Source organism: Aedes aegypti, chromosome 1, assembly GCF_002204515.2.
Source record: "Aedes aegypti strain LVP_AGWG chromosome 1, AaegL5.0 Primary Assembly, whole genome shotgun sequence".
NCBI classification, from domain to species: domain Eukaryota; kingdom Metazoa; phylum Arthropoda; class Insecta; order Diptera; family Culicidae; genus Aedes; species Aedes aegypti.
Window position 1 is genome coordinate 21,886,698 of NC_035107.1, and position 15,787 is coordinate 21,902,484.

General features: G+C 37.6%; 1 protein-coding gene across 1 annotated transcript in view; it reads left to right on the forward strand.

The window, feature by feature from the left end:
- Nucleotides 1–15,787, forward strand: part of LOC5575945 (G-protein coupled receptor moody) — a 565,627-nt gene that overhangs the window by 523,172 nt on the left and 26,668 nt on the right. Inside the window, exon 7 of the mRNA XM_021839119.1 lies at nt 15,256–15,390. Within this exon, the coding sequence (XP_021694811.1) occupies nt 15,256–15,390 (135 nt within the window). The remainder of the gene's footprint in view (nt 1–15,255; nt 15,391–15,787) is intronic.

A 15,787-nucleotide genomic window follows, 5' to 3' on the forward strand; every position in this document is an offset into this window, starting at 1 on the left:
TTGGGACAGGGCTTTAGGACCCTATTCCTGAAAAGAATCCCTAGGACAACTCTTGGAGGAATGGGTTTTCTGGAGTAATCTCTGGAAAAAATCCTGAAGAAATAATAGGAAAATTCTCAGAAAGATTGCCTAGGTAAATTGCTGAAGGAATTCTTGGATACATCTTTGGAGAAACCCTTGGAGAAAATTCCTGGAGTATCCTTTGAAAAAATTCCGGAAGAGTTACTGTAGAGATTTTGCTGGAGACATCCATGGAATAATCCTTGAACAAATTGCCAAATTTAAGGAGAATTGCCTGGAAAAGTCTGGAGGAATCACCGGTGGAGTCTCTGGAAGCACTCTCTAGAGAAATCCCTGGAGTAATGAAATAGAAGTTTTGGGAACATGAAATCAGAAGACACAGTGTGTTTGTTTGACAAATTGAGACATGAATTTGCGAAAAAAATACGCGTTCTAGTGAGACTCGAACTCACGACTCCGTGTACGCTAGACCGGCGCTTTAACCAACTAAGCTACAGAACACCTTATGAGTTATAGTTGGTCGTAGAGCGTGCGACCGCGCTGAGAGCTCAACGCATACTGAATTTCGTGCCGAAAGTGTTCGGCTTATAGGTATGCGGCTGTAGAGCGTAAGAACTCAGCATCCATAAACAATTCGCTCTCACTTGCGATCGGGAGATACAAACGTGAGCGTGGTGGGGGTTTGGCATCTAAGTCCGAAAGAGACATGGATTTGCGAAAAGAGATGTGTTCATAGTTAGTACTCGGATTCAGTTTGGCTTTCTATTCCGCAGAATCATAAGGTGTTCTGTAGCTTAGTTGGTTAAAGCGCCGGTCTAGCGTACACGGAGTCGTGAGTTCGAGTCTTACTAGAACGCGTATTTTTTCGCAAATTCATGTCTCAATTTGTCAAACACACACTGTGTCTTCTGATTTCAAGTTCCCAAAACTATGTTTCGGACATACTAGCAAATCTGGTATATGCCAGTGTGGTGACCACCCTATCGATTTATGCTGGCTGCTGGCTCAGCCATAGCAGAACGAAATAAAACTATTGAGTTTATTACTGACTACGAACGCGCGCGTACCGTTTTCTATACTCGGTCATATCACACACCGTCTATTGTGTAGTCCCTATGCGTGCGTGTCTGGCCGGTCTCTACCGTTTGGTCCGGTCATAACAGTGGCGAACGAGGTGGTGTAGTTTTTTTTTCCGTAATTGGAAAATAATTGCGTTTCGCGTGTCGTTCGAGTGGTCGAAAAACAACCGGGAGGAAATTACCGTCGGTATTTCGGAGTGGTTCGGTATTCCGGAGTGATTCTTGTGCAGTGGTTTGTACAGGCAGTTTGCTGTTTTTGGCTTAAGTTTGCCATACAGTGTGCCTTGGTTTGGTTTTGGTTCCCGCGGATTGTAGCGCTTGTTTGCTTGCCGTCGGAGGAACAGCTGATTGTGTTTCGTTTGTATCGCTGTTTAACGCTCAATCGCAGGTTTGGTTGTTGCGTTCACGTAAGTACTGCATGTAAAGTTGAAATAAAAAGAGAAAATTCTTAAAGTTTAAAACTGCATGCTTACTGTGGAAGTTTGCGATCCATTTTCTTTCGCCTAGCAAGCGAGGGAAAATAGTTTCATTTTGTTTGTGATGCTTTATTCTGTTTTGCATTCACAGAAAGTTTTTGTCATCAGACTAGTGTGTGTTTCTGTTGATCAATAGTTTATTGCTACAACGTTGTTTGCGACATTATGTTTAACGATACATGAACGTTGTCGCGCGGTGAAGTGTTTCATCGCATATGTTTGTTGTATGCAAAGTTGTTTGTGTGTCACAACACAGTGGTCTTACCGCATTAGTTTGAGCGTGGAATAAAATTTTCCAACAAAATAAACAGGATCAGTTTTATGCTCAAAACGTACAAAAAGTTTGTTTCGATCTGTTTGTTAAAGTTTGTTTTCAGTTTATGATTTAATCTGTAATAAAAAAAAATCAATCGTTTTCAGTTTATGATTTACACTGTATTAAAAAAAATCAATTGTTCGTTTTCAGTTTATGATTTGAACTGTAATAAAAAAATCAATCGTTTGGAGTTTGTTTTAGTTGAACAAATCATGTCAACTACGTCGTCTGCAAGTTTTATCAAGCCGTTTATTCCTGGATCAGTTTCATTTCACAAGTATTTGGAGGATTTGAATCGTGAGTTTATGCATCGAGGAGTTTACCGTAAGGAAAAGCAAAAAGTTTCGTTTCTTGCTTCATGTACAGCTCAAGTTTTTAGTGAGTTGAAGCAGATTTTCAAAGAACGGAGTTTGAAAGACGTTTAGTTTGAAGAAATTGCGGATGCATTAAGGAAGCGGTTTGATGGAACAGAAGCAGAGGCAAAGGAAAGTTTAATCCATGGAGTTTCAAGAAATCGCAGTTTACCAAGCAGTTCCAAGCAATCATTTTCGCATAATGACAAGAATAGTTTACCTTCACATTCACGCAAGTTGTTTTGTAGTTTTTGTCACAGAGAAGGACATATTCGACGATTTTGTTTCGATCGAAAGAATGATAAGGTAAAGTTTGTCGATTCTTCAGCAATTCAACCACAAAGTTTAGATGTTTCCAAAAGTTTATCGTGCGTGTCAGAGTTTTCGTGCGAGGAAACAGATTGTTTAACATTTTCAGTCAACAGAATTAATGAGCCGTGTTATCGGACAGTTTACGTTGACGGTATTCGTTTGAAAATGGAAGTTGATTGTGGTGCTGCCGTTTCCGTAATTGATTCATCAATGTACGAGGAAGAATTCGATCATATACCGATAGAACCATGTGACAAGAAGCTTGCCGTGATAAATGGAAGTCGTTTGAAGGTTTATGGTAAAATTCAAGTATTGGTTGAGTTGGACGGACGATCAGAAGTCGTTAATCTGATAGTTTTGCGAAGTGAGAATAGGTTTACACCTTTGCTTGGACGCGATTGGATGGATTTGTTTATTCCAAGTTGGCGTAGTGTGTTTGCAACTCGTAGTATCAATCAACTGACAGTTTCTCATGACCAAATTCTAGTGGATGTTAAGCGCAAGTTTGCCAATGTTTTCGATAAATCATTATCAACCCCAATCAAAGGTTTTGAAGCGGATCTAGTTTTGAAAGATCATACACCGATATTTAGACGTGCCTATGACGTTCCGTTGAGGTTGAAGGATAAGGTCGTGGAACACCTTGAGAGTTTGGAAAAGGATGGCGTCATAACCCCAGTCGATGCGAGTGAGTGGGCATCTCCGGTGATCGTCGTCGTAAAGAAGAGTGGTGATATAAGGATGGTTATCGACTGTAAAGTCTCGATTAACAAGGTCATAATCCCTAATACGTATCCTCTACCTTTGGCACAAGACATGTTTGCATCTTTGGCTGGCGCGAAGGTGTTTTGTTCACTAGATTTGGCAGGAGCGTATACACAGCTTAAGTTGTCTAAAAAGTCGAGAAAAATAATGGTGATTAATACGATTAAAGGTTTGTTTACGTATAATCGTTTACCACAAGGTGCTTCATCAAGTGCAGCGATTTTTCAACGTGTCATGGATCAGGTTTTGAAAGGTATTGACGGAGTTTACTGTTACCTTGACGATGTTTTAATAGCAGGGAAAGACGAGAAAGACTGTTTACGAAAGCTTTATTTGGTCTTAGAGCGACTCTCTAATGCCAATATTAAAGTCAACTTGCAAAAATGCAAATGGTTTGTGACTAGTTTGCCATTTCTGGGTCATGTGTTGACGGATAAAGGTTTGTTGCCGTGCCCAGAGAAGGTGGAAACAATTCGTAGAGCCAGTGTTCCGAATAATGTTTCTGAGTTGAAGGCATTCTTGGGTTTAAACAATTACTACGGTAAATTTATTCCCAATCTGTCGTCTCGCCTTAGTTGTTTGTATCGTTTGCTCAGGAAAGACGTTAAGTTTGTCTGGACTGCTGAGTGCACTACCCAAGAAACATTTGCCTATTTTATAATCATTTATTAAGCAATTTTTCACAACTACATACTGAATAGTTGCTTTATTATATAACTTTGCAGCTGCTACGCACACATTGTTCAAGCAAATCTGGCGAAATTATCAAGCTTCTTATCATTTAGTGACTGTAATCATATATTGTAATGATGTTTATTCAGGTTTCACTTAGCTTAATAAGGATTGATGATTTAACAACGTTGGTTTAACAAACTACATTATTGCAGTTTAATTCAGCATCATGTTTAACAACATTTTAATTATTTCCAAGTGAAGCCTTTGTTCAGGCGTTGTTCACACAAATTTGGAGAAGTTATAAAGCGTGTCGTTGTATATTGACTTTATTCTACAACTTCAAAATCGCTTTATAAGCATTCATCTCAGCTTTTATTCAACTGCCACAAAATTGATTGAAAACAATTAAATGACTAAAAATAGCTAACACTGTATACATCAAATGCAGTGTATACCTTTACCATGAATTAATAACCACTTTTAACAATTACCTGAATACTGGATTCAAACTCGAGACCTTCCCATCGTCAGCGGTATACCTTGCCATCTGCGCCATCCTTGAATTCATATATCAGCCTTCCAGTGCCCAATATAAACCTCTTGTAGCTGATTATTGATCATGCTTGAGCTTCTATTCAACAATAACTAATCAACACGTGCTATGCTGATCAACAAATGAATAAGCGCATTACTTCTGCTGCTGTTCAGTACTGATGCGAGCTGAACTCAGTCGGCTATTTATAGCGCACAGTGAGAAAATTTATTTCAATACCGGTCAAAAATAAAGTTTATTCACAAAGTAAAAACAGTCTGAAATGATTAATCGAATTTCATAATAAGTTTTAACTTGTTAAAACTTTAATTGAATTGTTCATCTAACTATACTAAAATTCATTTATTAAATGTATAATATTTCTACTAGGTTAATATTTTAATTATGTGTCGTACTTTTTCCACCTATTAAACATTATACAAATATAAAATATATTTCAATCAATAATCCTATGTCAGAAGACTGATTCTCATATTCTAAACATAATTGAATATTATATTGAGAAGCATCAGTTATTATTGTATCCAACATGTTTTTATATATTAGTTAGTTAGTGGCGAATTCGCCAAGGGCGAAAAGCCACTCAAATAAAAAATAAATAATAATAATATTAGTAAGTTGAACATTGCAATACATTAGGAATACAACGCAATTTTTAGATATTTTGTCCATTTTCCAAAAAATTGGCTATGGTGTGACCTCTTTTGTAAAGCTTCTTTGTTGCTGAACAATGTGTTTAGTAATCGTTATTTTGGACTTCTTTGGATGACCTGCTCGGATGATATATCTATGTTGTATTAGGATTTTATAAAATACCTATTCAGCTTTTAATCATGTTCATGTTAAACATGGAAACAGCTGAAGTGCGAAGCAACCAAGACGTTAGTTCGTCTCCTGTACATCTGTTTACACAACTATATTTGTTTGGTGGAATATTGGCTCTTTAATAGAAGGAAAAATGACTTGTTCAACTCATTAGTAACCAATCTTGACAAGTCGGCAGAGATTCATTGGAGAAGTTTAATAAGTGTTGATTCTACTATTATGCATTCCAATGAAAAATTTTGAACATTGACTTAAATTTGGATCTAAATACCATCTTCTCAGCTCTTTGTAGGGCATTTTTTCAGCTGTCACCATTATTCAACAATAATTAACTATGTATGTTTATTTGTGACTCTGGACTCTTAGTTGGGTAAGCACTTTCATGTAATTATTGTTAAATTATTATTTTTGCTTCGATTATCATTAAAAATATTATGATTGGTACATTTGGAAAATTTAAATTTTGATATTTTTAATCCAATGTGATTCGAACTTTACCCTCGTTGATCCATTACGTCGCCATTACGTCCATTACGTTAATCCATCCATCGCATACACGTCTTGGATTTGATTTGAAAAAAACATTTGAAACATTTGAAAATAACATAAAAAGACATAATATGTTTTGCTTGAATAAGAGCATACTCATATACTGTTATTCACATTGTTTATAAGTTTTACTAATCATGCTGGTCAACATTTTAAGTATTAGACACTGAAACTTTTGTACGATTTGTTGTTAATCAAATGTTCAATATGCTACTAAAATGATGGCTACAACCTATAGAAGCTTTTAATCAGTCAATTGTTAAACTTCTTATGTGTTGTAGAACAAAAGCTACTATATTTGCATTTTCGGAGGTTTATTCAGCTATTATTCAAAACACAAACTGCAAGTGGAATAACAGCTTTTTTATAAGCGGAAATTAATTTTATTCAATTAATGATTCAACTAAAAATTTGTTCAGCAATGGTTGCTGCTATGCAGCTTGTATCAAACACGTAAGTATCTTAAAAGCTACCAATTGTTCCTTGGGTAGTGTGTTTGAAGACTGTAAGCTCTCGTTGTTGAAGTCAAACCTGTTGGAGTTTTTTGATCCATGCAAGCCTGTCGTTGTTGTGACAGATGCTAGTAGTTACGGGTTAGGTGGAGTCATTGCACATAACATAGATGGAGAAGAGAGGCCCATTAGTTTTACCTCCTTCAGTTTAACAAATGCACAGAAGTCCTACCCGATACTGCACTTGGAAGCGTTGGCCGTTGTGAGTACCATTAACAAGTTTCATAAGTTTCTGTTTGGTAAAAAGTTTACTGTGTATACTGACCATAAGCCGTTGATTGGAATCTTTGGTAAGGAAGGAAAGAATAGTTTGTTTGTGACGCGTCTGCAGAGATATGTATTGGAACTGAACATCTACGATTTTGACATTGTTTACAGACCGTCATCAAAAATGGGAAATGCAGATTTCTGTTCAAGATTTCCTTTACCAGACGAAGTACCAGTTGCACTACAGAGAGAGTTTATCAAAAGTTTGAATGTTTCGAGTGAGTTACCATTGGATTACGTTTTAGTTGCAGAAGAAACCAAACAAGACGAGTTTATACAGCAGATTGTTTACTACCTGAAACATGGTTGGCCTAAAAAGTTGGAGCGAAGTTTGTTGGATGTGTATGCTCATCATCAGGATTTGGAGTTGGTCGATAGATGTTTATTGTACCAAGATCGTGTGTTTATACCTGTTAGTTTACAAAAACAGATCCTGAAGCTGTTGCATAAGAACCATTCAGGCATTACCAAAATCAAACAGTTAGCCAGAAGAACAGTTTACTGGTATGGCATGAACAGCGACATTGAAAGTTTTGTCAAGTCGTATAGTGTATGTTGCCAGATGAATGCAGTAGCAAAGCAAGTTCCTCATTCCTCTTGGATACCAACGAATAAACCGTTTTCGCGTATTCACGCTGATTTCTTCTACTTCGACAAGAAAGTTTTCCTGGTCATTGTTGACAGTTTTACCAAATGGTTGGAAGTTGAATACATGAAGTTTGGAACAGATGCCAGGAAAGTCAACTCGACGTTCATGAGTGAGGTTACCTGATGTAATCGTTACAGATGGCGGACCACCGTTCAATTCGAAGGAGTTTACGGATTTTATGGAAAGACATGGTGTGAAGGTAATGAAGAGTCCACCGTATAATCCGTCAAGCAACGGTCAAGCGGAGCGCATGGTGCGAGTTGTTAAGGAGAGTTTGAAGAAGTTTTTATTGGATCCAGAGTTAAGAAGTACAACAACCGAGGACTTAGTTTCGTATTTTCTGTTTGGTTATAGTAATTCGTGTTTGGAAGAAGATAACAAGTTTCCTTCGGAGAGGTTGTTTAGTTTTAAACCTAAGACGCTGTTGGACTTGATTCATCCTAGAAATAGTTTTAAGAATCATATGACGAAGCCTACAAGTGTGGAAAATTCTAAGCAAGATACCAAAGACTACCGTAAGCCTGACTGGACAGATAAGTTGTGCCCAGGAAACACTGTTTACTATAAAAATTTTAGAACAACTGACATCAGACGATGGCTAGAAGCCAAATTCCAGAAGCGTGTTTCCTCACATACATTTCAAGTTTCTGTAGGAGGTCGTGTGTATTTGGCACATCGTAATCAGTTGAAGCAGGCTGGAAGCGACAAGAGTCGGCGGTATGTAACTTTTTCGAGGGGTAAGGAGTATGGACGCAGCAGAAAACGTACTAGAGAGGACGACGAAGAGAGCGATTTTGACGATGCTGAAGATTTTTACGGTTTCTCAGCAGATTCTTTTGTGTTTAGGGATAATTGTGAAAATCCGTTGAATGACAGTCGTGATGGTTCTGGAGAAGATGTTGCAGGTTCGATGTCGCCTGAAGAATTGGTTTGTGGAGTTCCTGACAGAGGAGTTTTGCAAGCTGACGAGGTTGATCCATTGGAAGGACCGTCATCGAGATGTTCGTCGAGCTCAGATCGTCAAAACGCAAGTTTACGCCGTTCGAGGCGAATCAAGCGTTTCAGAAGAGACAACGAATATGTTTACTACTGATTTCGAATCAGAGTTTGTTTGTTTAGTTGTTTGTTTGTTTTCGGTAGTTTGTTTTACCGACTGTTTACAGCAGGCTCATGCAGATATATCTCCAGGATTTTTTTTTATGTTTTCTGCAGGGATTTAACCACTTTTTTTTCAAGATAATCTCTACAGTGATCCATACAACAATTTCGACGGAGATTCCTTCACGAAAAAGTTTTAATCGCAACCAGATTTGGAGGGACCAAATCAGACAGGGCTGCAGGAGCACCTTCAACAGTTCCTCCAGGAATTCTACCTGGAATTCTTCCAGCGATTCTTCCAGGGTTTTCCCCAAGAAAAATCTCAAGAAAAATCTCAGGGAATTCCTCTAGAGATTTCGCAACGAATTTTTAAAGAGCAGTAACAGGAATAAAATTTTTAATAAGATTCCTCCACGATTATCTCCAAGAATTCCTCCATGAACTTTTTAAAGGATTGGTACAGGGATTCCTCCAGAGAATCTTCCAGGTATTTTTCGGCGATTCCTTATGATGTTTCTTCAGATATTTATCCAGAAATTCTTCCAGAGACTTTTCCAAGCATTCCTCCAGAAAAATATCTACTGCGAGTCTTGCAGAGATGTTTTTAGGGAATCCTCCAGGGGTTACACTAGGACAGCTTCTTTTAGAATTATTCCAGATATTTCTCCACAAATTCCTTCGAGGATGCATATAGTGTATACCACAGGTAGTCCTCTCAAAATTCCTCCAGGAATTATTCCGGAGATTTTTTCACAGATTGTCAACGGATTGCTCTAGTGATACTATCTAGAATTCCTGTAGGGATTCTACAAGGAATTTCTCCTGGGATTCCACAAATAATTATTTCACGAATTCCTAAAGGGATTCTCAAGAGTTTTCTCCAGGAACTATCTTTGAGATAGTTTTAGCAAAATCACTAAAGAAAGGAATTTAATGATTTTTACAATTACACAACTATTTTAACAAATCCTCCAAGGATTTACCAAAAAGTTTATTTTAGAGAATTGTTTTGGACCTCAAAAAATACCTTTGGGATCTTTCCATCAATTTCTCTAGAAATTCTTCCAGAGATGAGTTCCGTCATAAATTCCTCCAGATATTTCATCGGAAATAATAAATTTAAAGGATTCTTTCGAAAATGTTTGCAGAAACTCCTTCCATGAATATTTTTTTTAGAAATCCGTAGATAAATTCCTGAAGAAATACTCCGTTGGAGCAATTTCAAGAGGAACCTAAAGAAACAATATTTAGAATTCCCTGTAGGATTTACGGAGGAATCCCTTGAGAAATCTCTGATTAAATCTCTGAAAAAAAAAATCCTGGAGAAATTCTTGCCGGAGTTTTTATTCCTCCCGTGAAAATCTGGAGAAATTCCTGAAAAGAATACTTAGGACAACTCTGTTGAATATTAGTTTCAGTGTGTTCAATCGACACCTCTCGCACTCGAGACTACCTTAAAAGTTTAATGGACACACCATGATTATGTTGTGTTGTCAAATCGATTTGTTATTGTTTTTATATAGAGCTTAGTGACATTTGAACACACGTAGACTAGCATAGGCTCGTCATACACAGTTTGTTTTTGTTTTCCTCAAACAAACTTGCACACGCTTTTCAGAATCATCAAAATGCATATGGAAATATTACCCAATTTGAAAAATTTATACTCGGTTTCTGGGTGTTTTTCGAGACTGAGTGCATATTGTTTTCCTCTAAGGTTTACAACTACATCTACACTATGGCACCCATACCATTGGGCGTGATAACCACTATTGTGAATAAATAGTATTCGTTCGAGTGTCGTTAAAGCGTACACAAGTGTTTTGCTCTTTCTCCGGTCCGTAAAGTTCCTTTCTCGTCCCGCTGTTAGTGTTTCCACTGTGGCAGCGTCCATTTATTACGTAACGCTTAAATTGGAAATTTTAGACCCCCTCCCCCCGTGCGTAACGCTTTTTGTATGGAAAATTTCAAATTTTTGTATGAGCCGTAACGCTTGAGCCTCCTCCCCCCCTCCCCCTAGAGCGTTACGTAATTTGTGGATGGCGCCTGTGGTGAAATTCCAACAAACTCTTGGAGGAATGGGTTTTCTGGAGTAATCTCTGGAAAAAATCCTGAAGAAATAATAGGAAAATTCTCAGAAGGATTGCATAGGTAAATTGCTGAAGGAATTCTTGAATACATCTTTGGAGAAATCCTTGGAGAAAATTCCTGAAGTATCCTTTGAAAAAAATCTGGAAGAGTTACTGTAGAGATTTTGCTGGAGATATCCATGGAATAATCCTTGAAAAAATTGCCAAATTTAAGGAGAATTACCTGGAAAAGCACTCTCTAGAGAAATCCCTGGAGTAATGAAATAGAACTTTATCGGAATTGGTGTAGAAAATATGGTTGTGTTTGAAAGTTCTTCCCAAGAAAATCCCTAAAGATATTTTATGGAGAAATTTCTTGCAAAATTATTTGAAGAATCTCTGAAAAAATATATACTATATAGATTTTGGAGAAAACTATGAATAATAAAACGACCTACTGGGTGGCAATACAACGTTAGTCGAATCAACTTGTTGAAATTTGAAATTCTCGGAGGTTTATTTTTTGAAAATCCTAAATAAATTTATGGAGAGCCATTGGAATGGATCTGAAAGTGTTCCTGAAAAAATCCCTGCAGGAATTATTCCTTCCTAAAGCATTAAGAAAAAAATACACATTATGAATTAAGGGTCATAAATGACCCATGCCTTGGAAACGCTTTCATAAAGCATTTTTGAAACGATATTCGTTTGATCTTTTTATGAAAGATATGGATCCCTAGAATAGATTTTATCAGAAACTCACCAAGATAATCTATCCCGTAATCTCTATAGGGATTTCTCCAAGGATTCTACTAGGTCTTTTGCCAGAGATTTCGCCATGAGACATTTTAGACCATTTCTGATAGAACTCCAAGATTACCTTCAGCAGTTCCCCCAAGAATTTCTCCAAGATTTCGCAAGGAGTTCCTGCAGGAATGTCTCCAGTAAAATCTTCACTGGTATTCTTCCAGGAATTTCTTCAAGGATTTGTTTCAGAAGTACTCTTGAATTTTTACGGAGATTTTCCCAGGGATTTTTCAAGCGATATATCCTTGTATTCTTTCAGAGGTTTTCCTAGCAAATCTTTCAGAGACTTCTCCAAGGATTCCTCTAAGAAGATGTCTACAAAGATTCTACAAGGTGTTTTCCAGGAATTTTTCCAGAAGTTACACAAGGATAATCTTTACAAACATTACTAAAAATATTACTTGCTCCATGACTTACTCCAAGGATCTCTCCAGATTATCCTACAGGGATTACCCTGGCATTTCTCGAGATATTCGATTAAGGCTTCCAAAAAAACATCCAGGGATTCCTCTAGGAGTTCCTTTTCGAATTCTTCCAGAGATTCTCCCACGAATTGCTGCAGGAATTTCACAGAAATTATCCTAACAATTTCTCCATGAATTACATTAGGAAAATGCAAACAAAATTTTCTCCAGTAAAATCTCTACATCAATTCTTTTTGGAAAATCTCTTCATGGATCCGAAGATTTCATCTGATATTTCTACAAAAAAAATCCTCCAAGGATAATTCCAGGGTTTTCTACAGAAAAATCTCTACATGAAGTTTTCTCGGGATTTACATAGGGATTCCACTAGCAAAATCTCTACAGTGATGCTTCTTAGGATACCTCCAAGGGGTCCTATAACTCTTCCCCGAATACCATTACCCCGAAAACCATCTCCCCGAAAACCAGTACCCCGAAAACCATTACCCCGAATGGTAAATTACGGGGTATTGACTTTCGGGGTGATGGTTTTCGGGGTAATGGTATTCGGGTAAATGTTATAGGATCCTCCAAGGATTCTCCAAAAGTCTTTCGGTGATTAACTTAGACAATTCTTCCTACAGGAGTTTCTCCAGAGACTCCTCCAGGGATTACTCTAGCAAAATCTCTAAAAATATCCCCGCAGAAATTTCTTCAGTCTGTGTTTTCATGAATTCCTACGAAGCTTCAGAAAATCTCTAATGGTTTCCTCTATACATTGATCCAGGGATGAGCTGCTAGAGAAATAATTGTATATTTTAATGAAAATTGATTTTCGTCTACGCAGTCTTTATTGTAAAAAAAACGTTGAAAATATAAGGATTATGTATCCGAAAAGCATGTTTTATCTTTAAAGGATTTCTTCAGAAATTTCTACAGAGGTTTCCTCGGGATTTACTTCATGGGCAAAAATTTCTCCAGAATTCTTTCCATAAATTTCACTGATGATTCCTCCTGAGATTACTCTAGATTTTTAAGAAATTCCTTCAGAGATTGTTCCAGGAATCCCTCCAGGATCTTGTTCAGGGATTTATCTAGTCCCTTCTTCAGGAAAGGTACTTGATGAAATCCTTGAAGGAGTCCATGGGTGAATTTCTGTAGGAATTGATAGAGGAATTCTCAGAGGAATCCCCGGAGGATTTTTTGTTGCCCAAGAACGATTCTCTGGGAATATTCCTAAGGAAAACTCTGATGAATTGCCTGAAAATAAATCATAAGAATAATTTATGTAGTAAATTTCCTTGAAGAATTCCTGAAGGAAACTTTTGAAAAATCTCTATAGGAATATATGAAGTTATTTTTTGAAGAATCCTCAGATGAATTTTCAGTTGAATCTCCGGAAGAATTCCTGAGGCGATCTCTGAAGAAAAAGTCAGAATTAATTCGTAGAAAAATATCGAGAGGACTACTTCCTAGAAGAATTCTTATGTGTATCTCGAAGAATTTTTGGAGAAGTATAAGGAGAAATCGCTTGAAGAATCTTTGAACGAATCTCCAAAGGAGTAATAATTCCTGGAACAGTTTTCAGAATAATCCTTTGGTTTGATAAAGATTTTATGGAATGGTAAATCTATTTGAATCTATGGGGAAATCGCTGAAGGCGTTTCGACAAAATCGCTATGTAGAAATACATATTCTTGAAAAAAAAATCCTGGAACAATTCTTGTAGGATCTCCTGCCAAAGTCCTGAATGAGTTGCTGGAGGTATTTCAGGAGCCCCTATCGAAACCGGTCTAGAAAACTTGTGTCCGAACAAAAGTTTTTCCTGGAGGTATCTAATGGGTTTCCGAAGGAATTGATAAACATTCAATAAACGATGTCCTAGGAGGGTAAATTTATGCAGTTCTTAGGTTTTGGTCGAATTTTCCAAACGATTTCCTTGACATTTTTATTGGGTCATTCCCGATGACAATTTCTAACAATCTTGGACTGATGTTTGCAAGGGTTTTTAAAGGAACCATAGGAGAATTATAATTATCTGTAAGTAAAGAAATATTAGGGGTCTATTTTGTAAATCGAGCAGATTCATGTGACTCGTCTGTAGTCATTGTCGATCAAAGTAGGCATGCATATTTTAGATGTCACCCGTCGACTGCTTCAGTAATCTAGTCACATTAAGTGACAACTGTCGAAAAACTCGAGTGACAGAGCCGTGTCGAGCGAATTTTTCGGTCGACAGTGACTCCAGTCGAGTCATTTTGATCGACTCGACTTATAAAATAGGGCCCTTAGTTGAGGGAAATCGTATGTTAATAATATACTTTGATAACAGCAACAGCAGCAGTGACATTTTGACGAACAATTAATACACCACACATTGGTTGCTATGACAAATAATTTTTGCACAGTGAACATTTTCACACCTCACACATACACTTGCATAACAGCCTGACAGTTGCTTCGATACCAAAGTTTTTCGTCTTTGTTTTGAGTTTGCGCGAAATATTATCATCACCTGAATAAGTGCATATTTAGGATTTCCATCAAAACTCATCCGCAATTTATCTCTGGTAAGTGTTACGTTTGAATTTCGATGTATTTAAGTGATCAACAGTGATTTCCGTCGAGAGTCACGTATATTGTTCTAGTCATCATTTTAAAATTTCAAAATGCAATCCGATCATCTCTAGAAACGCCACCGGTAGAATGCTCCAGTTATTAGTGCAGATGACCATGGTGATCCTGTAGTTCAGGCAGGACCTGAGCGGTTAAGATTGCTTAAAGTTCTACCAGTAGAATGCCGGAATGCCGTTCCGCTAATCGACAAAGAACTGAACCTGACAACAGGAAACGTAACCGATTCCTAGCACTCGGATAATGATCAACCGTCCCTGACATGGAGTACAGGCACTGCAGAAGCAGTCCCCCTTCTCAGTTAGCATACGACCTAAGTTCACATCGGTATTGATGACACGATCTTCCCTAAGGTTGTTCGAACCCCGGTCAGTACCGTGAGAAGATAAAGATAGGAGTGGCTTGGTTGGTGGCTAAGGACCACACAGATGTTGAAGTGGATCAAAAGTTAAAAAATAGGATCCGGTCCCTCATATTCAAATATTTATTTATATTCAAAACACAACCTGAAAACGTGCGTGAAAATAAACAAATTTTGATAACATCCATCTTACTACTTTGAATAATTCTGAAACGTCATAGCTTCTAAAACATATGCCTACTGGTCTTAGCAAGTGTGTAAGTTGTATCTAGCAAACGAACAATTGCATTAGAATCTAAAAATTCGTGCAATGGTCAATAATACATGGGCGAACAGCTTGTACCTACAGAACCTCGAACAGTTCGCGCGAATATTGAACGAAGATTTTTGAACGAACGTTCGTGCATTGCGCGCGTAGTGTAATCAAGGCTTAACGTTTGGAAGAACCGCTTGCTTTGATGTGCGATTGAATTCAACAATATTTATACAACCATTTTGAAAACCCCTGAAAAACTTCTCTTTCTTTGCAGGTTGGCCCGCATGGCACTGGAGGAAACGTACGAAAATGAGGCCCATTTTGACATAACCTATCTGATGTTCGTGTGGATGGCATTCCTGCCGACGGTCATTGTGCCCTGGATCTACGCCAACTGGGTGCTGTCGAGGTAAGTGACGTTTTGAAACCAAAAATAGCTCTTAAAACTACATTTTTTTTTCGTAACAATTATCTAAGTCTATTGGCCGTTTTTGCATATAAAATGGTCAATTTAATCGACCCTTAACCTAATGATCTTTTGTGTGTTGACCATTTCGGCCATTTTAGTCTGTCATTCATATCAGCATAACGGCCTTCTTCACCTATCGGACCTCTTATATCAACGAGTATTTCGCCCTAATGGCCTACTGATCTTACCTTTTTCTTCTTTTTTGGCATGACGTCCTCACTGGGACAAAGCCTGCTTCTCAGCTTAGTGTTATGGGCACTTCTACAGTTATTAACTGAGAGCTTTCTTTGCCAATGTTGCCATTTTTGCATTCGTACATCGTGTGGCAGATCGATGA